General features: G+C 43.4%; 1 protein-coding gene across 7 annotated transcripts in view; it reads right to left on the reverse strand.

Annotated features, from left to right (window-relative positions):
- Nucleotides 1–23930, reverse strand: part of Nek10 (NIMA related kinase 10) — a 196438-nt gene that overhangs the window by 168935 nt on the left and 3573 nt on the right. For 5 of the 7 annotated variants that reach the window (XR_008217203.1, XM_052734079.1, XM_052734076.1 and 2 more), the window contains exons 2-5: nucleotides 16321–16431; nucleotides 16012–16072; nucleotides 10820–10950; nucleotides 8463–8561 (exon numbers count right to left, since the gene is read on the reverse strand). Coding sequence is in view for 5 of the 7 variants with exons in the window: in XM_052734079.1 (XP_052590039.1) it covers nucleotides 8463–8561; nucleotides 10820–10950; nucleotides 16012–16072; nucleotides 16321–16394 (365 nt within the window). In the remaining 2 variants the exon portion in view is untranslated. Of the gene's footprint in view, nucleotides 1–8462; nucleotides 8562–9092; nucleotides 9161–10819; nucleotides 10951–16011; nucleotides 16073–16320; nucleotides 16432–23930 lie in introns of those variants that run through there. The other 2 variants (XM_052734077.1, XM_052734078.1) reach the window with 2 other exon arrangements.

Here is a 23930-nt window from a genome sequence, read left to right on the forward strand (position 1 = left end):
CTTATCATACGCCTCCAAGTCCACCTCCTGCCATAGCCCCTGTTCCCTTCCAGCCCTGTGGCAGGTTGTCTGTGAGCCAGGGCCTAAGGTGCTTCCCAATGGCAGCCTCCTGCGGCTCTCCAATTCAGGACTCCCATTACCTTTACTGTGCTAACCACAGAGCATGTTTAGTGAAGAAGTTACTTCTAACCACAGAGCATGTTTAGTAAAAAAGTTACTTCTAGCCACAGAGCATGTTTAGTGAAGAGGTTACTTCTAGCCACAGAGCATGTTTAGTGAAGAGGTTACTTCTAACCACAGAGCATGTTTAGTGAAGAGGTTACTACTGCATAGCCCGGTAGCCTCCTGAGGTGAAGAAAGTCACTAAGCACTGCCCTCCCCAAACAATGCTATTGCAAGTACAGCCAGGCATTGTCCACAGAAGGCAGGTCCAGCCTGGTGACGCATGCCTCATACTGCCCTGCATGCCAGTTCCACAGTAATCATTGTGCCCGAATTAACAAAAGCCTGAAACACAAAAGGTCCATAATTTCATCTTCAGGCAAGGGAAATGGGGAAAGAGCAGGAACTCTTTCAGACTACAATAACAATGCCATTCACCTGGCTGTGCATAAGGCAATGTCATAATGCCGTAAACACTCCTGCCATATGGAACACTTACCTGAGTTGAAGACCCAGGCCAACTGTCCCCTGGCCTGACCTAAATCTATTCTTGGGCTCTAGAGATAAGATTCAGGTTGTCTTCTCTATAGCACTGAGGAGTTCAACTCTTCCCCTAAACATGCACGTTTAGAAGCTGAGTGAATGAGTCAGGGTGACATCTGTGGCAGCTGCACTAGGCATCCTCCATTCCCTGGCAACACCACACACCATCCCTTCATTATGGTGAGACAGAGGTTGGCAGGGCACTAGACCCACTGATTTATTCCTGGAATGTCTGTGTGTTCCCTGCAGTCCATGCCCCCAGCACACAGACACAGAAGGAAAGACCTGTGACCACCACCCATTGGGAACTACTCTCACTCACCACCACCAGTGAGGTTACCAGCAGCTGCCCCTTGCCACTACCAACAACAGCATGGCCCTCTCCAGCGCAGGCACTTTATCGGTGACCCTTGTGCCATGGGGCACAGTCAGTTTCTTTGGAAAAATAAAAACAAGGCTCAGCCAACCCTTGGGTTGCCTGGTAAACAGAACTCTCCAAGCACAAACCAGTCATCCAGGTACTTGGGAAGTAGAGACAGGGGGATTATAAATTTGAGGTACAGAGCAAGCCTAAAGATAGCCTGGGCAACTTAGTGAGAGTGTCTTAAAATAAGTGAAAGGGGGCTCAGAAAAGAACAAATCTGAACAAAGTATGAAAATGACAGAATAAAACCAAGTACTTTATATGTTAAATTTAAAAGCGGTTGTTGTGTTTTAAGTAGATGTAGGCTGTAACTCGGTGTAGAGCATTTGCCAAGCACATATGAGGCCTTACTGGCCATAGCACTGTGGTTTATCATACTTCAGACTCTCCGTTGGTGAAAACACGGAAAATTTTAGGACACCTGCAAAACTATGATAACTCTAATACTCTTATTTTGGAGAGGGTGCAGGGCAAAGGCACACAGCTAAGACCCTCTCCCCTCCCCAGATGAACAATGGCAGCTAGCAACAGCTGCAACAGCCATGGGCCATCTGATGTGCCTGAACGCCAACAACATTTTCAGCATCCAAGGGGGAAAGCCAGGATCTGTGCTACAAATATGTGTGCGGTATTCTTCCTGTCAGCCGTGGCCAGTCTTCACAGGAAAGTCTGTGACCTTCCCTGTGGATTTTCCATATTAAAATACATATTAAAAGGTCTTTTTTGTTTTTCTCCTTATTCCTCAAGAAAATGAACTAAAATTCCAATGTTGACTTTAATTTTCATTCTTAATGGTGTCTAACCAAATGAAGGGATCCAGAATAGTCTGAGATGAAAGTTCTGTTCCAGGCAAATCACATTTGTTTTGTTTTGCTTTGCAATTTTGGGATGGAAGCCCAAGACTATTAATATTTCTCATAGCTATTCTCCTACTATTGTAAATAGGATTCCTGACGGCTGAGTCCCTGGGTTCTGCCCCTCGAGAATGACCTCAGAAGGAGACCTTCCTTGGCTCCTGGCCTGGAACTCCGAGGAGGACAAAAGGGCCACAGGGATGCAGCCCCGGCTCTGTGGGGAATTACATGCACCTCGGCTCACCAAGACTCAGGGGAACTGGAAAACACAGGACTTAGTGTAGCCAAAGTACTATGCAGGAAATAGGCACAGATGGAGAGCAGTGTCTTCATCAGACTGACTCAGGCAGGCAGGCCCCTTCGCTGGGGTTCCACACAAATGTGGGTGAAAGCACTCTTCAGATACATTTACCATGGGAACGGGAGATGGGTCCTTGGAGGCAGCCCGGAAAGCCATGAATCTGCAGTGACAGCGCTTCCCTGGAGGCTGTCTCAACACGGCAGCCACACAGGCGCAAATTCATAAGCGGGCAAGCATTTAACCTCTCTGGTGCCTGAACTGATGCCACGGCTTCCACAGGACTATTAATATACTCAGTGTGTTCAGCTCCCACCACCCTTGTTCAGGACACCACTTTCTGCCAGCAGTGTCAAAAGAAAAGGAAAATGTCACTGCATATATAATGTTTGAGAAGAGAGAAGGTGGGGGCGTTTCTATTTCCTTTCAAGAGGAAGACACCCATATGTGACATGAGTGCTCCAAATTACAGGCGGCCATTGTGGAAAACACACGGTGTATATCTGGAGAGGCTATTGCCTCCACCTGCCTTTAACACACTTCAGCTCACAATGAACACTTTCCTCATGTTGTGTACTGCTTTCCTTAACACACACCAAAAACAAAGTCCACCTTCCAAAATAAATATCCTCATTCTTAGAATGACCTTTTTTTATTCTGGATAAGTGGACAAGTAAAACTATACCAGGATAGACCAAACACTTAACATAAACAAGAACACATGTGAGGACTGTCCAGAATCCACACCGACTCCTCTCTCACTTCCCTATGCTCCTTGCTCATCCTGTGTTACCCACAAAGCCTAGCCCACATCTAGCCAGGAAGAAACCAATGTGGGGGCTGTGGACACGTCACAGTACTTCCACATCTTCACCACCATGCCCCACCAGCCTGGTTCTGAGTGGGCACAGAGTGCAGCAGAGGCAAGGGCTGGGCCTGGGCTCCACTGGGGCCCCTTTGAAGGGCATGGAACAGAAGCCCAGACTGTAGATCTGTCAAGTGGTGATGGCAAAGAACAACCAGGACCAGGGTTCATTAGGGCAGGATGCTATTTTGGGATAGTCAGGGGAGGCTCTCTTGTAAGATTAGCTCCACATGAGCTGAGGGCAGGAGCTTTACGCAAGCCTGGGTCAGAACAGCAGAAAAGCGGCAGCCCAGGCCCTGGGGTTTGTTCAGAAAGCAGTAGAGTGAGAAAACAGAAGCTTGCTCAGGTAGAAGGCAGCAGACAGAGCTTGAGGGCCTACGGAACAGGAATCTGGCCTTTGGATAGTCTAGGAAGGTATTTGAGGGCTTTAAAAAAAAGGACTCACATGAGCTGATTGAGACTTTGAAAGGATCCTTCCAGAAGCTATACTGAGAACAGAGTAAGGGAGAACCAGATGGGGAAAGCCAGGGAACCCAGGTAGCCTACTACTGTGCAAGCCAGAACTGCTAGCAGCCTGGATTAGCTCAGGAGACAGTGGGGACTGGAGCTGAGGTTTCCTCATGGCTTGAGAGAAAAGTCAAGTGTCCTGTTTTAGGAATGATGCCTTTGAATGACAAAGCAGGAAGGGTCTCCCCATTGACATGGGAGACAGAGGTTGATTCTAGCAAGGAAGCCACCAGGAACAAGGCCCACAGAGGAGATGGAGCAGGGGAGATGGAGCAGGGGAGATGGAGCAGGACAGAAGCACCGAGAGACTGATAAAGCCAGGCCTGGTGGTCAAGGTCTATAACCATAGCATCTGGAAGCTGAGGCAGGATCAGAAGTTCAAGGTTAGCCTGAGCTACAAAATGAGACCCTGGAAAAGGGAGAGGAGAGAAAAAGAGGGGTGGAGAAGGAGAGGGAGAGCAAGAGAGGAGAGATGACCTGTCAGCTGTGAAAGTGTGGCCCCTGGGATGGGACTGCTACTCATGGCCAGGCTCTCAATAGCTCATGTAGATTGTAAACACATCTGTCACACACAGATATGATGATCCTGGCCAGGTTATGGTTGCTTTGCATGGTGATCTGTTGGCCAAGGACAAGCAGTTCTTCCCTGGGAAGGCAGAGCAATTCAGCTTCCTGCCTGTCAGGCTTCCTCCTACTAAGGAAGAAGAGAGCCTAGGGTCATGAGAATGAGGAGGACTGTGACAGGTTACATGAGGGGTCAGAATAAGTTGGGCCCACAGAGAAGAAGGATGCTAGGCTTGAGGTACCCAGGGGCACGGCAGAAGCTGGGAAGAAAGAGAAGAATGGGAACGTCACTCTTACTCTCTTGAGCACAGGGATGCAGGGGGCAACATCAACAGATGAGACTAACAAGCTGGAGTGTGGCTTAGCAACACGACACATACTCAGCATGTGCAGTCCTGGTTCGTCACCAGCACCACAGAGCAAATGAAAGAGGCCCAGAAGGAGTCAGAGGTTCTTCAGAAGAACTGGATGTTAAGCACAGAGAGCCACAGCCTGAGACCTGGGATGAAGTTCTGCACTAGCTACAGACCACACTTCATGACCAGGATGGTAAGAGCACACCATGAGCATCTGTCTATCAACTTGATGTGTTTCAAGACTTAGAGCCGTAAAGAGGCCCTCACTGCATGCTGACATGTGGTCCTCTCACTCCATGGGGAACCTACACAGCCCAAGCAGAGGACCAGGAGATCAAGAGAAGTGCCCTTTGCACCATGAGCTATGCCCCAGTGTCAGCTTGGACAACACAAGTCCTGTTGTTAACCAAGTACAGTATTGGTACTCTCGGCTAGGGACAGCCAGTGCATTCCCAGAACACTTTTTATAGTGATTTCTTTATGATTATTATTTTAGTTTTATAAATTTTGTGGTTTAAAAAGTCAATTTCTAATAAGAGAGGGAGAGTTAGTTTTTGCAAGAGGAAAGTCCCTGATGAGGTTATCCAATCCCAAGTGGTCAGCCCTAAAGACGTGTGCAAAAGAGGAACAGTGAATGGGCCCAGAAGGGTACAGTGTATGTGTGTATGTGTGTGTGTGTGCATGTATGTATGTGTGTGTGCACACGTGTGTGTGCATGTGTGTGTGTGTGTATGTAACAATAATAATCATAGAAGAAAAGGTCATGGACTTGAAAGGGGTGTAGAAGAGGACACAAGAAGAGTTGGGAGGAGGGGTGAAATGATGCAAATACAGTACCCATGTAAAAAATTCTCAAACATTAAAAGTTTAAATTAAAATAAAAGATGGTCACGAGTTGGCCAGATATATTCTAGCACACAGAACTCTCTCTAGTATATAAGCATATCTCCATAAAAATATGCTACAGTCTCATTTTAGAAATGCTTCAAATTTGTGGCAAATACTCAGGGAAATTTGATGTAAAATGATAATAATAAGGATGACAACTTATCTGCTTGGGGGAAGTACAGGATATTTTGGACAGTCCTATCAAATGAGTTGGGCAGGTCTCTTCTAACTAAAACCAGAATATCTTGGTTCTGCTCACCTCCACATAGTCATAGGCAAGGAAGAGGAGCTGTCCTCATTATTCTAGAATAAATGATACCAGGAAAGGCCAGCTAAATGAGCTCACTTTGAAATAACACCTAATTTAGTAACCATGCCAAACACAGAATGCATTCTGATAGTTTTGACAAAATTTCATATTATATTTATTAAAATTGTCATATTATATGACCTGACATCCTTTAACTCACTTTTGGCTTTTAGAACATAACGAGATTCCTTTTTGTAAATACATTAGAGTGACATGTCATTTCCCCCAGTCTCCTCTATCTTTAATATTCCAAATCCAACTCTTGTAGCCCATATTGTCATCTTCACAGCCTTCTGCACCAAATTCCACCAGTTCAAAACCAGTTTCACTAGCTTCATGAAACCCTCTACCTCCAGTCCCATGTGCAAGTTCACTTCACAAGCTAATTACATCATATTATAATACAGACGCTATGTATAGAGAAACACAGACAACAGGAAGCAGGCATACAGAAGAGTAATGGCAGTCGAGAATCTGCCAATATTGTGACAACTGTTATTCCCTGCACAACCTCATGACCACTTGGTCTTGGAGACCGGGCAGATGAGAGGAATTTATTCCTAATATCACACTCTACTACAGATAAATCATGTTAGAGCAGAAAGAGAGTGGAAGGTAAGGAATTTTCCTGCATGTGGACATGCGTCCAAGGCAGCCTGCCTCAGGTCCAGGCAGTACTTCCTTTCAGGACTCCTCTGAAAGACTTGCAGGCTTTCCCCAGAGGACTCTGGATGAACAGGGTTAGTTGCAGAACAGGGACTAATCGCAGGTCAGTCTTAGAAGAACCTAGGAGGAGGTGTCTGAGCACGTGGACTGGAAGAGAACACAACTGAGGAGTGTAGACAACACTGGTAACTGGGCAGAAAAGAGGGAAGGGCAGGAGCCGTGCTCCACTCAAGTCCAGTTCCTAATCATTATGCTTTCAGGGTGAAACTGAGATTCAATATGTGTAGTCTTGTCCAAAGTCTAAAGCTCCCACCTACCAATCTCATCCAGTCTTTAGTTGTCTGACTGTAAATATTTATGTTTCCTCTTGAATTAGAATATGGGTAATTGTTTTTGCTGAGGAAAAAAAGGACCACACGGCATTCACCTTGGTATTTGATCTTATCTTCCTTCTCCTGGGTTGCTTCATCCCCTCTTGGCAAAAAGTATCCTGTGGTGATATTTTATTTGTGCTAAAATGTGGTGATATTTTATTTGTATGTTAATAAAGTTTGCCTGGAGATCTGAGGAAATAGCCAGCCATTAACATAAAAGCCAGGTAGTGGTAGCACACGCCCTTAATCCGATCACTTGGCAGGCAGGATCTCTGTGTGTTCAAGGACACACTAGGGAACAGCCAAGCATGGTGACACATGCCTTTAATCCCAGTACCAACCATTGAGACTGGAGGTCTGTACAGACAGGCACTGACAAGGAAGTGAGGTAGCTGGGCTAAGAGCCAATGAGAGGGCAGAACAGCAAGGCAAAAAAGGCACAGGTTAGACAGGAAGGAGCCCCTTTTGGTACCTGCAGAGCTGGAGAGGTAAGGTTGGTGGTTATCACTATTTCTCTGATCTCTAAGGCTTTCACCCCTATATTTGGCTCCGTGTTTCTTATTTAATAAGACTGTTTAGAAATTCATCTACACTCATCAATTTGAGTAAGTTGAATCTATGCCTTTTAATCCAACATTAACCCTGATGTTCACAAAGGAAGAGGCAAGGAAGCCACACCAAAAGAGTTCTGAGATGTAATTGTTCTAAAGATATAAGGAAAGGGGAGGAAGAAGCCTTGGCATCTTAACAAAATTATATGAGGTGAGGACAATGGGGACCTTACCACTTAATCCACCCCTTACCCAACTCTGAAATTTGTAGCACCCAAGAATGACCTGGCCCTTAGGTGTGTAGCCTAAGATTGCCCATCAGTCACCCATAGCAGGACATGGGGCTTGGGCTGGAGGTACATGCTCACTCTTTCTTCAAAGTCCAGGCTGGGGAGCCTGCTTAATTGGTCACTGTGTCAACTGTAAAGGTGTAACACAAAGGGTATTGTCATGTTGTCCCCAGTGTTAATCGATAGCTTTTTCATAAGGACTACACAGTAAATCTTCCTTGAGTGTCCACACTCAAACCAAGCACATTAAAGAAAACAATGCTCTCCCACATCTTAGCTGTCACCAAATTCCACTAAATTCAGAATCCAACAAGTGATTCTAGTGAGCAGAGTGACAGCTCATCCATCCCATTCCAGAGCCTTTCTCTCTTTTTTACATACATTTAATAATTTCTTTCAATTTTTGAGATTATAAAATAATTATATTATTTCCACCTTCCATTTCCTCCTCTAAAACCTTCCCATGTACCTACCACCCATTCCACCCCATCCCTGCTCTCTTTCAAATTTATAACTTCTTTTTCTTTAGTTGTTATTATGTGTTTGTATGTGCATATGTGTTATATACAAACACACATATATATAATAACAATTAAAGAAAAATAAATAAGCCATAAATCTGAATATATATGTGCATTTATGGCATAGATAGATAGATAGATAGATAGATAGATAGATAGATAGATAGATTCCTAAGTACTACAGTTGCACTGTGCTCCCTCGCAGACTGCTTTGAAGCACATTTTCCGTACAGGATCCATGAAACACACCTTTCTTGGGTAGAGGTCTGTCTTTGAGGCACAGCCTTACCTGCATATGAGTCTGTTTCTCACCAGAGCCGTAAAGATCTCCTGAAATAACTGATGCTGTGGATGTTTACTGAAATTCCTCTCATTCTTGTAGTTTATACTAAGATCAAAAAACAACAGGAAAACGATTTATAATAAACATCATTGGGGTTAACAAAGTTACCGATGAAAACAAGGGTCATCTACATTGAGAGTCTTAAGGTCAACATATTAGCAAGGGCAAGCAACAACTGTTACATAGGAACTCAACGGTGAAGCTGATTATAAAGGTGACGCTCAAGAGCTCATGGCTCAGCTAGTGAAGGAGCTTGCTGAGCAAGTCCGGAGACCTCGACTCTACTCTTGGACCCACATACAAGTAGAAGGAGAGAAGTAACTCCACAAACCTGTCCCCTGAACTCCACATGTGCACTGTGGCACATGAGATCACACACACACACACACACACACAAACACATACATACAAACACACACATACATACACACACACATGCAAACACATACATACAAACACACAAACACACATACATACACACACAAACACACAAGCACACACACACTATGCATTCACACACAATAATAATATATTTTAATTCAAAAATTACATTCCAACATTGGTGTTTCATTTTACCATATTAATTCAATTCTCTCCTCTAGGCACCTCCAGCTCAAATTGAAGGAAGAGAAGGGAGAGGAACGGCTCCGGGGCTTCCCTCTATGCAGCTGTTCTTCACACAAAGGAAGCTTCAAACTCAGATCCACCCACACTCCCACCCTCCATTGACTGTTCCAGCTGGTAACACCAGCAAATGTCATATGTATTTCAGCAGATGTCATTTGTACTTAATATGGATTTACTGACATTTACATTTCTTCGACCAGCAACTGATACATTGTTGTTATCTGTTTTGTATATATGTTTAAGAAAATTTTCATATTCCAAATTCAGTCTCTTGTATTGATATTACAGCCCAACAGATAGGTTAAAAATACTCCCAAAACATTCTACTTTAAACCTTGGAGGGTATAAGATATTACATAAACGGGTCAAACTGCTACCATGACAGGATATTTTCATCGTGCATAATGAAATTGGAGGCTGAGGAGCTAGTTCACTGGGTAAGGGTACTTGGCCACCAACCCTGAGGACTCCAGTTCAATCTCAGAAACTCAGATGGTGGAAGAAAAGAACCAGCTCCCAAAAGTTTTCCTATACACACACACACACACACACACACACACACACACACACACGCACGCCTACTCACGCACACATGCACAAATGTACACTAAATAAACATAAAAAATGGCTAATTTTAAGATTAAGGCCAAATAGAGGAAAATTACATGAACACCACTTTCATATGACTTTTCTGAAACTGTTCAAGATCATAAAATGTCGGAGAAACAAGCTAAACCAAACAAGTAAAAGATCCTCCCAGAACATCCATACTGATACTTCAGCCATTCTTTGTGTACACGGCACTCACTAGCAAACAACCCAAACACACTGTAACACAGAAAGGAAGTGGCCCACAGGAATGCATGCTTCTAGAAGGTCTACACAGCAACACAAAGAAACACAGACTAACTCTCTTTGGTTAAGCCAAGGCCCTGTCTCTGCAATTGAGAAACTCAGATTTTTAAGCTATTATCTTCAAAAAATTTTTATTACATTTCTCTGTGTGTGTTTGTGTGTATCTGTGTATATATGTATATGTGTGTGCGTTTTTGTGTGTGCCTGTGTGTGTCTGTGTGTGTGTCTGTATATGTATGTCTGTGTGTGTCTGTATATGTGTGTGTCTGTGTGTGTGTCTGTGTGTGTGCCTGTTTGTGTGTGTGTGTGTGTTTGTGTGTGCATGTGTGCATGTGTGTAGAATAGAAGTCAGTTCTCTCCTTCCACATGGGTCCCAGGGACTGAACTCAGACTGTAAAGTTTGCTGGCAATCCCCTTTACCCACTGAGCCATATTGCCAGCCCAACTAACATCTTCTTTAGCCACCACATCGGTTCACAGCAACAGGTTCTTTTATGCCTTTTCATCACCAGAAACATGGAAACACAACAAAAGCTAAGGCCACGCTTGGGATGGACCTACCCACATCAACATCTTGGAGCTACTTCCTCAGTGGACAACTGTTGACCTTCGTGTTCAAAAGATGTCCAGACCTCCCAGGACAGGTTCACCTATGCTTGTCTAGTCAACCTGTTACTTGGGCTTTTTTCCTCCCCTGGGAATACTTTCCATGTTAACTGAGATTACTAAACTAAGAATATTCAGACTTTAAATTTTCACTTCTGTGATACATTTAAATAAGTAAACTTGAATAGGTTCTGACAGCAAGGGAGATTTCTTACCTAAAATTTTCAAGTTCAACTGCTTCTGTGGACTCCTGCCACTGACCATGAGCTCTGTGTCCCCCTGCCTTGATGGCAGTCTCAGACTTCGTCATGTTGTTTTGGGCACTATCAAAGTTAATGGCTGGAAGCTACAGAAATGGAAACAAAGAGTTCATGGCCTTTATGGTTCATTCAACACATGATAAAACAAGTCACAGAGCCGGGCGGTGGTGGCGCACGCCTTTAATCCCAGCACTTGGGAGGCAGAGGTAGGCAAATCTCTGTGAGTTCGAGGCCAGCCTGATCTACAAAGCGAATTCCAGGAAAGGCACAAAGCTACACAGAGAAACCCTGTCTCGAAAAACCAAAAAAAAAAAAACAAGTCACAGAATGGGAGAGGTGGAGGGGAGGGACAAAGGAATGAGAGTTTTCCCATTAGACCAATAACCGAGATGACAGCCTTGTAAATAGGAAAGGGATTCCCAAGATTTAAACATCTTTAACTTAAATGTTTACTCCCAAGCTTGGGCCCTTTTCATCACTAACAATGCCATATGCCATAGCTCACTGTTTTGTATGCTGTCTCATGTTGACACGAGTATTTTTTTTGACATGTATGTTTTTGTTCACTGATACTTCCTGGGCACTTAAACCTGTGCTAGGGATACAGATCTGGGGTGAGCCTGGCCAATAGAGATTTCTGAAGTGTCGAGTGTCTGCATCCAGATAGCACACACTGCAAGGAAGAGTGTTCCTCTGCCTGCATTCACCAGTGTACACACTGTTCACCAAGGGCTTAGCACACAGGCACAGGCAAGAATCCATCACTGTTGCTCAGTTTGAACAACGATACTTAGACACTGATTTAAATGTCGAGTTTACCACAATGAAACACATGTTTGGAAGCCTACCCGCTAGTTCTACGTGTCAGCAAGATTCGCACGCCAATAGTCACTACGGTTGAGACTACCCTGAGATTTGGTTTTGGTACCACATTAAATTGAGTATAACATGAAAAAAAATGCCCCATCTTTTCCAAAGTCTGAATGAAATATGTCCTACAATCAATTATTAAACATGAAGCAAGCAAAGCATAATAAAGGATCCATTTTTCAATAAATTATTTCATTGTGCACAATCACAACTGTAGAAGCTAGAGTACAGAAATCGACCACAATTTCCTTACGTTAAGGTGATTTTCCTTACTTCCTGTAAGACTGTAGATAAAAAAATGCTTTATGACAGTGTTACTACTTAGTAGCTACTCCAACATGCTTCCTATCTTCTAGCTTCAGCTGAATTTTCAAATCAGTGACAGTAAACATTCCTTCTATAAAAACAACCTTTGTATATCAGTTCCAGCACCCAATCTATGCCAAAAGAACTTGAGCAAGCAAAGTTTAGTGATAAAACCACACTCCCTATCAGGTTCTCTGGGTTTGAATCCACCATCAGTTAACAGTGTGACCTTGGAGGATTTATTTAATCTCTGTGTACGCTGGTTTCCATGTCATTAAAATAGAAGGAATAATAGCAGTGTGTAACTCTGCGTTATGAGAGCTAAGCGAGTTACTGTTTACACAGTACTTGCTATGTGCAGGCACAGATCTAACAGTTTTATAAACACTCTTATAAACCTTGTAACCACTACCATAAATTTGCTAAGTAAATAAGTTTTTCATTACGAATTAGGTGATTTCCAAATGTGGGCTTATAATCTAAAAGACATTAGATATGAAGTCATAACAACAAGTTCATTTTTCTGATAGACAGGAACTGTCATAACACACACACACACACACACACACACACACACACACACACACACACACAATAGGAAGTAGGTTTTCTAGGCCTAAGGTATTTCAAAGCCCTTTGTTATTGACAAAACTCCTAGAATACTGCCTGCAAGAAAGAAGGTAACAAGCACAGAGCAAACATGTCTAAGCCACTTGAAGGAAAGAGAGGATATAGGTCTCACTCCCGACCCCCGCCCCTACACACAGACTGTCAGGCTGCCAGTGCTAAGAATCAACTCAGAGAGTCGCAGAGGCAAGTTGTACTTGGAAGCTCTATTTGCAAAGCCCAGGTATTTGATAATAAGAACTTTGATACAATCAGCTCCTTCAGATGAAAGCAACATTAGTTCAGAAACCACAGCAATTCCCCTACCCCTGCCACCCGCTACCCCGTACCCCAGATCCACTGTGTCAGATGAACCCAGAGCTCTTGGTTCCAGGCCAGGGCACAAGTTATGGACTGCTGAGGCCTTCCTAATGGAGTGGCCCGTGCTCACTGCACTCTCCATAGTCAAGTGTCCTGCCTGGTCTATACATCTGCCACCTCCCTGAATTCAGTCACCCTAAAGACAGAGCCACACTAACCAGTTCTTATGCTCCTAGTACATCACACAAAACCAACAGGTAGCAGCTACCCAAGTGTGAAGCTGTTGAGTGAATGGCTGCTTTGTCCCCAGGCAACTCTAGTAACCACACCTGCTGAGGACACATGGCATACCAGATATGGTGAGAAGTCGCGGATGTGTAGCGATCAAGGGGTTTGCAGTGCAGAGCAGAAAGGAGCTCGAAGCCATTACATGGGCTTGAAAAACATTCTTCAAAGTTAGTGCCCAGGGTTTGTCATGGCAGAAAGTAAAGAGACAGTGATCATGGTCCAAGGTCTGTCAGGCAGAGGGAGTCCCACAGAAGACCAGCTCTAATGTGACAGATCTGCACAGGCAGTCAGGACAGTAAGCAAAGTACCACAGCACAACTCAACAAGAGGGAGCCTGGTCCCATGAAGAATCATAGAAGGACGTTCTCTTCTCAGCAACTCTGCCCAAATCACAGGGGACATTTTTTCCCCTAGAATTTCTAGTAACTGGTTATCACAGTCCATTTGTAAACAAAATACATTTTTTTTTTAAAAAAAGGCCACATCAGCAGGATTCTGGTAAGTGGGCCTGACTCACAAATATCCCTCCTCAAATGGACCACTGAACATCTGAGAAGGGAGCATGTTCCTACTTGCATATGTTGTCGGGGGCTTCTTGCTCTGACTCTCCCAGCCCTTATTTTTCATCTTAACTTTGGCCCTGATTTTAGTTTATGATAAATTTCCACACACTGTATATCTTTAGGTGCTCCTTATAGTCTTCCTGGAAGAAGCAGGGCACAAGGAAATTTCTGAGCTGTCCTAGAATCCTCCGTCTCACATATATATCTCACATTATTTCAGGAAAGGAGAACAGAGCTCAGAGTAACTTTTGTTTCCAGGATGACAGATGCAGGGAACTTTCACACCAGAACGAGCCATAGAATTTGAGAGGTTTAGGAACCTTCCTCCAAGTGAGGCTAGTCACCGCATGCTCTCTTATACCTCTCTGCTCTCTAAATACTTCCAGCATTTAAATACACATTATTTGTGTACAAAAATTTAGCAAAAAGATATGAACTTGTTAGAAAAAATGATTGAGAATTCCAAGTTGGCTAAAAAAAAAAAGAAAAGAAATCATTAAATTAACTTTAATCAGCTCTGCCAGGGAGAAACAAGGGAGTGGCAAAATGGAGGCACAGTAGACCTAGCCACTGTAAACTTCAACACTGAAGGCTTTGAGCCGCAAACCAAATCCAGAGGCACTGTAGGTATTTCTTTCACCCAGCCAGCGGCTGTTCATGCAGATGATGACCCAGGTCCCAAGTCCCAGGTCAACTTAAGAGAAACAACCACAAACCTGTGGCAAAGATACAACAGTGGATCAGAAGCAAAGCCAACGTTGCCGACGAGGGGATGGATCTTATCAGGAAATAAGACTAGGAGAGTCCCCAAGAGAGGAAATTGCTACCGTGGAGAAGGAGCCCCATGTGAGGAAGGCAGCCGTGGGTGAAGGAGGGGCAGCTGATTTGGACCTAAGAAACAAGACAGAACTCACAGATAGAAGTGTAGGAGAAAGCAAGCTTGGGATATTGCGGTCTCACTGGGGGATGTACGGAGCGGGAAAATGGGTCTGTGACAAAAACCATGGTCAGGGTCATTTCCTTCCTCCCCAAGAAGAGTGGATGTGATCTGAGACAGCTGCAAGTGACCAGAGGTAAATAACTTCCAGAACACACAGATAAGAGGAATCTCAGGGACCTTGTAGCAGGAATGACATGGAGGGAAGAGCTCACAGAGAAAAGCTATTTCAAGGACATTTGACTCGGTCAAGTATTTTAAACTCTCAGTTAATTTTCCAGTTCATCGAACAGCATCACCATGGCTAGGGCATACAGCACAGGCTGGGGTGCCTAGTTAGAGAATTAAAGCAGACTGGTAATCTTGAGGCGATCATGTCTCTGTGCCTCAGCTTTTCCATCTGGGAAAGCAGATGCTGCAATATTGAGAAGGGTAAAAGTGCAGTCAAGGCACCTGTGGGTAGCAGGAATCCCTGAGCATGAACTGTCCTGCTTGCTCTTCAGATGCCACCAAACCTTGAGGAGTCACCCTCTAGAACAAACAGCTAAGAATGCCATGTTTCCTGGGTAGGTTGGGATGATATAAGATAAAGCATCATAGCTGCATTACCAACCTTTGGAGGCAGAAGGCCAGGGCTCAAGCCCATCCCGACTGTCCAGTCAGCAGCAGTGCATGAGGGTCTGCTGCTGTCATTCTTAGGACTGCTAGGTTGTTTCCCAACCTCCCAGACAACAACATCTACTCTCGTGACTTCCCAAGGTCTTCTAGAAGCAAGACTAAAACGTCAAGTTTAGATATAAACCAGGAATGCCATTCCCTCCTTGACTAATAAAAGCATAAAAATAGCCAAAACCTCATCCCTCCATTGTTGGGGTGAAATTTGAGAAGCATTAGGGGGCATTTTCTATGAAAAAGAAGGATGGCAGGGTACAGAGAGGACAAAGATGTGGTAAACTGTGTTTGGAGAATAAATTTCCCTGAAGCTCCAAAAGGTAAACATTGGCATTTGATGACAGAACTGGCTGTTTACAGACTGGAGGATCCAAGTTCTGCTGGTTAGGATATATAGTGACAAGCAGAGAAATGAAAAGGCTGCAGATGCCAAGTCTCAGCAGAGCCTGACCCAGGGGAGAGAAGCACCCGAGGAAGTGAGGAAAGCTATGGCAGAGCAAAGGGAGCATACACAAGGATGGAAAATGGACCCTTTCAGAAACATGTGGTCTTTAGTCCCATGCCGCATCCTTTGAAAACACTACCTGCTGTTTGCTTGACTGAACGTTCAAAAGGCACCGAAGTCTTTTAAGGTCTGAATAGTCCCTAGGGGAAAGAACAACACAATGTTAACCACAGAAGGATCCAGGAGAGCATGGTCACATTACCATCATGACACCGCCACTTGGAAGCCTGCCTCTGAAGATAAGTGTATGCATGTCAACCATTTCTTTCCAAACTCTAGAAAGGGCTCAGTGTTTGAGTAAACACTGCAACCCAGGAGTCAACTTCCAGGAAGCATTAAACCCACTCAACAGTGCTGCCCCAGTGCATAACCAAAAACACTTGGTTACCTGGTAGTTGTCCCTTGCTGCTTTTTATCAGCTGATTTCTCTGAGGTCTTCACCTTTTTGTCTTGATCAGGCATTGTAAAACATCAATGCCTCAGAATTAACATTGCATTCCTTGCAAAGTAAACGGAGATAGCTTTTAGTTGGGTTATATGATCCAAAGTAGTCTCAGTTAAAACAGGCAAAATTCATCCATGATGTCTATTCAAACATGTAAAAATTAATAACTGCAAGTACTAAAATGAATATTATTGACTCTTTACCTTCCAAAGGTCTTTCTTGGATAGATTTAGGACATGTCTTCCGCCCATATTTTCTGGCACATGCTTGATTTAAGTATTCTGGCCAATTTTTCACAAACATTGTTCTGTACATCAGTATAAGGTATAAATCCTCTTTGGGATTTATAAAATATATCGACTAACAAATATTTGAAGATTAATTGACAGTAATTTTATGCAACCTCACTTGTCTTTCTCTGTAAATATTCTGAATTACACAGTATGGGTTCAAAGGAGCCCTCTCTCATTATGGGCCGGATCCCCAAGTGTCTCAGAGAAAGCCACACTCACTCACAAGTAAGCGATCAGTGTCATGATGTTGCCACACTTCCAGAATTCTTTATGAAGTTTTTTTTTTCCATTTTGTTTTTTGTTTATTTTTTAAAGACAAAGTCTCACTAAGTATCCCTGACTGTGCTGGAACTCCTTATGTAGAGCAAGCTGGCTTAAACTCCACTGCCTCCATCTTCCCATTGCAGGGATGACAGATGTGTTTGACCATGCTCAGCTTCCAGAATTACCAATTTTTTTTCTTTTTAAAGATTTTTTTCCTTAAGGGATTTATTTTTTTATTTATGTGTATTTGTGTACCTTCCTGAATTTGTGTGCACTACATATATGTAAGTGCCTGGGGAGGTGGAGGCCAGAAGACTCCAGATATCCGGAAACTGAAGTTACAAGTAGTGTGAGCCCCCTGATATGAATACTAAGAATTGAACCAGGGTCTTTGCAAGATCAGTAAGTGTTCTGAAGCACTGAGACATCTTTCCAGCTCCCTTCCAGAATTCTTCAAGTGTGAAAGCTGGTATCTGAACAATACATGTTAACAGCAGTCATAATTATGGTCAGGCCAATCTTGCGCAGTCCATAAGCTTACCTGAGTATCTGGCAGGGAGGTGGCCTGCCTGGAAATACAGCTCAATAGGCATTTCAACACTCTGAATTCAGCATTTTAATATTGCCATGTTTACTTATCCTACTGTTATTTTTAATCCTACTTTTCCCCACTTGAAAGATATGAGTTCACCAACACACTTTTGTTGACTTGTTTGCTTTTTTCTTTTAATTGATTTCTATTCTCAACTCTCCTCATTTTCATAACAGAAGCAGAAGGATGAAGATACTCATGGCTTTCTGCTGCTGTTACAAATACCTCGCATAAACAACTTACATGATGAAAGGTTATGGCTCACAGTTACAAAGATCCATGGTCCTTAGCTCTGCTGCTTCCAGGGCAATCATGACACAAAACACCACGGCAGTGAAGCATGTGAGAAGCTCACAACTTGATGGACAGGAGTCAGAGAGAGAGAGAGAGAGAGAGAGAGAGAGAGAGAGAGAGAGAGAGAGAGAGAGAGAAGGGATGAAGAATCAGATCTAGCCTTCACAGTGACTTCACCCTAGCCAGTGACTCTTCTCTTCTAGGCCACACTCCCTAAGCTGGAGACTGACCAACATTCCATCTCTGCCCCCTAAGGCTCATAGCTATCTCTGAATGCAAAAGCCATTTAAACCACCTCCAGAGAACTAACAGTTCTAACAGTGTTGAAAAGTTCATAGCCAAAGTCTCCTCTGAAAGTCAAAGTCAACTCACACCTGTGAACCTCTATACATCACCAAGAAAGAGGCTCAGCTTTAAGATACAGTGGTACAAAATAGACATCCACCTTCCAAAATGGAGGAATAAGAGCCTAGCAAAGAAAGGTTGAAAGCCAGCAGAGCAAACGTTAACTTTTGTAGCTCCATGTCCAGTACCCAGTGTATATGAGTTCCTACCAGCCTACAGGCCTTACCATTTGCATCCCACATACACTCTTTTGGGGCTGACTCCATTCACTGCTTATGTTTGTCAAAGGACATTTCATGTTCCTGGCATCTCCAGCACCCTTGGGTCTCCAGTGCAACTTGGGCTTCCCTGCCTTGGGGGCTGCTTCCTTTAAAGATCTTTGCAGCCTAGGTGACCTTTTAACTCTTGCATTGTGCATGTCTGAAAAAAGAAGCACCTCATAAATGACACCAAGGTCTGCCACCAGCTTTACCAAACAACTAGGTCCCACTGGACTACTGTCACATTGGCCTCTGAGTACCTTGGCAACTGAGTATGGTAAAATTAATCCTGTGGTACCCTGGATATGCCCACAGGTGTTCTCTTCTCTTTAGTTTTCATATGCTAGCCTGGATGTGTGGAGTCTTGTCAACCCTTGAGGTGTCCTCGTAACATCGTCCTTTGGCCCCAGTGCAAAGTAATTGACATTATTTTCATGCTGTATTCTCTTCAGCAATCATGACTTCCTGAACTCCAAATTTCCCCAGGCTTTTCTGTAATTACTAGTTTGTTTTTTGTTTTCAATCTTTCTCATCTGCATATTTGCAGATTAGATTCTCACTGTAGATTTGGCTAACTATATCTGTCAATACTTGTACCATACATAAATGTTGGGGTAACTTTGCTTCCTACACCAGATTGATTAGTCCATAATATTTTTTTTATTTTAGCTTTAATTTTGTATGTGTATGTGTGGAGAAAAGTATGTGCATGTGTGTGAGGGTGCCAGAGGAGGCTGGAGGCATCAGATCTCCCTGGAGCTGGAGTTAGAGGTGGTTATGAGTTACTATACATGGGTGCTGGAAATCAAACTCAGGTCCTCTAGAAGAGCATTAAGTTCTCTTTACAGCTGAGCCCAGTCCATCATTGTTCCACAAGGTCTAAGGATACAAACAATAGTAGATAATAGTATCTCGTCCAGGTCCCAGTAGAACCCATGTTCCTCTTGGAGCCTCATGACTATGGCCTCTACTATCTATATTCCTGGCAGCATTTTGAGATCCCTCCAGAATAATCATTATGCTTAGTTTACATTTTATGGCTTCTCTAGTCCGACTTACACACTTTTCCAAACTCCTCCCACAAACTAATTCCTATGAGCCAAAGTCACATGATGAGGTTTAGCCCTAACACTGACCCTCCTCCATCTCTGGTGTCACTTTTCTGTGCTCATCAGACTTCCCATCGCTGTGAGTAGACACCTGACACAAACAGCTTAAAGAAGGAAAGTGTGGGAGTCTGAATGTGATTGGCCTCCATAAACTCACAGGGAATGGCACTGTTAGGAGGCATGGCTCTGTTGCAGTAGGTGCTGCCTTGTTAGAGGAAGTGTGTCACTGTGGAGGAGGGCTTTGAAGTCTCATATATGCTCAAGTCATACCAGTGACTCAGTTCACTTCCTGTTGCCTGCTGATCAAGATGTAGAACTCTCAGTTCCTTCTCCAGCACTATGTCTGCCTGCATGCCACCATATCCCACCATCATGATAATGGACTAAACAAACCTCTGAAACTATAAGCCACCCCATTAAATGTTTTCCTTTATAAGAGTTGTCATGGTGTCTCTTCACAGCAATAGAAACCCCAGCTAAGGTTTATTTTTGCCCATGGTTTCAGAGGTTTCCATTCATTTTTCTATTCTTCCTGTGCCTCTAATGAGGCAGGACATCACAGGGGTAGGCTGCTCACCTCACAGATAGGAAGTAGAGGCAAGCAAGAAATGAAGACCAATCATAGCCTTCAGATCCATTCCTTTTGTGGCCTGCTTTCTCCAGCGATACCCAACTTCCTAGAGTTTCAAACACTTCCCACAACAATCTGACCAGTTGGGGACCAAGTGTTTGCATGAATGGAAGAGTTCATATCAAAACTATAATGTATCAATAACATAGGGACATATAAAATTGAATGTAATATTGGTTTAATTAAATTGGATATTCCAAAAATTCAATTTCTTTTCTGTGCCACAACTAGACTTCAGTGTGTTGTTCAGGCATGAGCAAAAACCATGTGCTATTGTCTTAGAATTGCATACTTCAAGTCTAGGAAAATCTAGAGGTGTTTAGAAGCAAAGGACTGCCAATTGATGGGTGTTTCAGTGAAACAAGATCTAGAGAACCTAAATGGTTTGAAATGCACAAATACAGTATATTGACTTTAAGAAATATTTTTCCAAGATAGTTACCATATTTGTGACAAACAGTTGAGCTGGGGTCAAGATTTAGAGGCCAAGGCTTTTGTTACTGGTGCATAGCAAGAAAGAAGACACAATGAATACTTTAGAATTTAGGTAGATAGAGTGCTGTAGACTAACGAATTTAACAAACATTTACTAAAAACTTACTATGTCTAAGCTCAGTTTGAAGTTGATGAAGGTAACAGAGCCTCTCACACATATGCAACTCTACCATAAGCAATGAAAACCCACTTAGCTTTAAAACATGTTTGTGAGTTGCTAAAGTAAAGATACATTTAGCATCTATACTACTGTGCTGGTTAGTTTTTGTCTATACGACACAACCTAGAGTCATTTGAAAGAGGCAACCTCAACTGAGAAAATATCTCCATCAGATTGTCTGAGTCTGTGGGGCACTTTCTTAATTAAGATAGATGTGGGCAGGTCCAACTCACTGTGGGAGGCGCCAGCTCTGGGTAGATGGTCCTGGATAAGAAAGCAGGTCAAAGGAATCAAGCCACTAAGCAGCACTCCTCCAAGGTCTCTGCTTCAGTTCCTGCCTCCAGGTTTCTACTTTGAGTTCCTGCCCTGACTTCACTCAGCGATGGACTATAATAGGGATTTGTAAGATGAAATAGACCATTTCCTCCCCAAGTTGCTTTTGGTCATGGTGCTTATCACACCAATAGAAAGCAAACTAATACAATTATCATAAAAGAAAGAAAGGAGGGAGAAAAGGAAGTAGAAATCATGAAGAATGAACTGTAAATTAGTGTAGAAAAGCCGGGCGGTGGTGGCGCACGCCTTTAATCCCAGCACTCGGGAGGCAGAGCCAGGCGGATCTCTGTGAGTTCGAGGCCAGCCTGGACTACCAAGTGAGTTCCAGGAAAGGCGCAAAACTACACAGAGAAACCCTGTCTCGAAAAACCAAAAAAAAAAAATTAGTGTAGAAAAACAGAAGATCCAGCTACTTTTTTATTGTATAATTAAATGTGCCCCAAGTCAAGAGTCTAATTTTGCTTTTTCTTCATAGACATCTCAGAGTTCCCTCTGCCTCCCAAGTCCTGGGGAGACCTGTGCTCACCACGCTGTAGTCCTCTGCTTTCCTGCTGCTACAGCCTGATTTACTGAGAAGACCCAGTTTTGTGGGGCTTTGTTTGTTTGTTTTGTTTTTAATAAGAACTTCAGTTCACATGTCTTCCTGTTGGTCAAGTGTCATAATTTGTCCCTGTAGAGGCTAAAAGTGCTAGGAAGACACTTTCCTAGAATCGGACATAGATGAAGCTGAGAGTAGTCTTTTGAGGAAAGAAATAGTTAGTAAAGCCACTGAGGAAAACATACTGAATCATTTAAAATCTACTAACCATTATGATCTGGGTCTGATTTTTTTCTTTTCTCCTCATCCCTTGCATCTGACATAACATTTACATATGTCATATAATGGGATTATGATACCTAAAATTAAAATAATCAGGAGCATGGTATGGCTTAAAGAAGTAAAGGTATCAGATGAGGGAAGCATGCATCTCGAACTAATACATCCTCTGAAGGTGTTATCATACTGATTATATTCCTCTCCCATATCTACAGTCCCATGCAGCTGAACCAGCCTTGGACCCCCCCATTGTCCTGCCTCCACCTCAGTGCAAAGATTACAGGCATGCAACTACTGAGTCCAGCTCCTAATGTCTTTGGATGAATTGTGGTCAGTCTTCCTTACCAGATGGTCCAGTTCCAGCTCTACTCAACTGGACAAATTAAAAGAAGTTAGAGAACTTTCACCTCTATAACAAGTAATGAAAAACAGCAAAAGCCCCACATCTTTCCATGGAGTCCATACTAGCTTGTGAACTTACTATGTAGCTGTGAATTCTAATTTTCCTCCCTCCAACCCCTAAACACTGGGATTACAGATGTGTGACACCATGTGCAGCTTTTTTTAAAAAAAAAAAATTGTTGATGAGACAGGGTCTCACTCTGTTACCTAGGTTGACCTGGAACTCTCTATGTGGAGTCTAGCCTGGCCTTGAATGCACAATGATCCTCCAGTGTCAGCTTCCCTAATGCTGGGATCATATTAGGAGTGAGCCACCACAGCCTCCTGAAAATTATACTTTAAAAAATATTTTTTGCCAAATGTAAGAAGTTAAAAAACACAGGGATGACAAAAACCAGGGAGAACATGTCCAAAAGAGATTATACACTGAACAAAATCAAAGGTCACTGTGAGGTGGAAGGTTCTGGAAAGTCTGCACCTCTTGGGGTTCTGAAGAAGGTCTGGAGGATAAGGGGAGCAGTGGGCACATCTTGAGGTTGATCATAGCAGAAGACAGGCCCTGGGAGTGGTCTGGGAGATGGTGGGAAGATGAGCTGAGGTGGAGCGAGCACAGGAGCCCAAGGGAAATGAAGAGCAGTAGTCTTTAAGTCTATGGAACCTGAGGCACTCCTAGTGCCCAAAGCGGGTGGGAGCCAGGGTGTCCTCTGAAGTTAAAATGTATCTGTATGTGAGTTACTCAATTTGTTATTCTCCTCCATTACTTCATGGCTAACTAACATGGTGAATGAGGAATTTACCTGACTTGATCCAAACAAATCATAGTACGCAAATGAACTGCACTAAAAAGCAGAAGGAAGAGAGCTAAGTGTTAGTCTCAAGTACAGCAGAGGGCCCTTTGGCACAGAGCACAGAAAAAGTGGCCCCCCTTCTGCAACCCCGTATCTGGCATTTGGTCATTATACCTTGATGACTTTTCTTCTAAATATGGTTCTTGTTTACCAGCTTCTTTCTAGTATGGCCACCAAGACCTAGTGCAAGCTTACATCATCGCTCCTCACTACAGTGCCTTCTCCCTCCCAAAAAATGAAATGGAGCATTAGCTGATGTTGCTTTCTCTTCTGTTGGTGAGGTGCTTCTTGCAACCCAAGGCCCTGCCTCACCAGCCAGCTGCTGCTCACACTGGGCCTTGAACCTGCTTCTCCAGAGACATGCTCCAGGAGACCCCTCGGTATTAATGAAAATTCCCAAGTAGAATATGATTTATAAGCTCCAAGGTGATTACAGTGCTGGCTTGATGAAATCTCTTTATAGATAAAGAAAACATGACATTTATGTTTAAAATGGACATCAAGTGTCCTTACAGCACAATACGATTACATAAAGAAAAGATGCGGGCCGAGTGTAGCATGCATGTGGCAAATCTGTGCAGGCCAGTCTCCACCTTTGGAAGTCACACGTTTGAAGAGATGACTCCCTCAGGTTGGACCACCAGGACAGTCATGACAGAAATGGTGATAGAAAAGATCCAGATTCCACTAGATGCATTTTTTTCTAG

This window comes from Peromyscus californicus, unplaced genomic scaffold, assembly GCF_007827085.1.
Source record: "Peromyscus californicus insignis strain IS unplaced genomic scaffold, ASM782708v3 Scaffold_12__1_contigs__length_115047231, whole genome shotgun sequence".
NCBI classification, from domain to species: domain Eukaryota; kingdom Metazoa; phylum Chordata; class Mammalia; order Rodentia; family Cricetidae; genus Peromyscus; species Peromyscus californicus.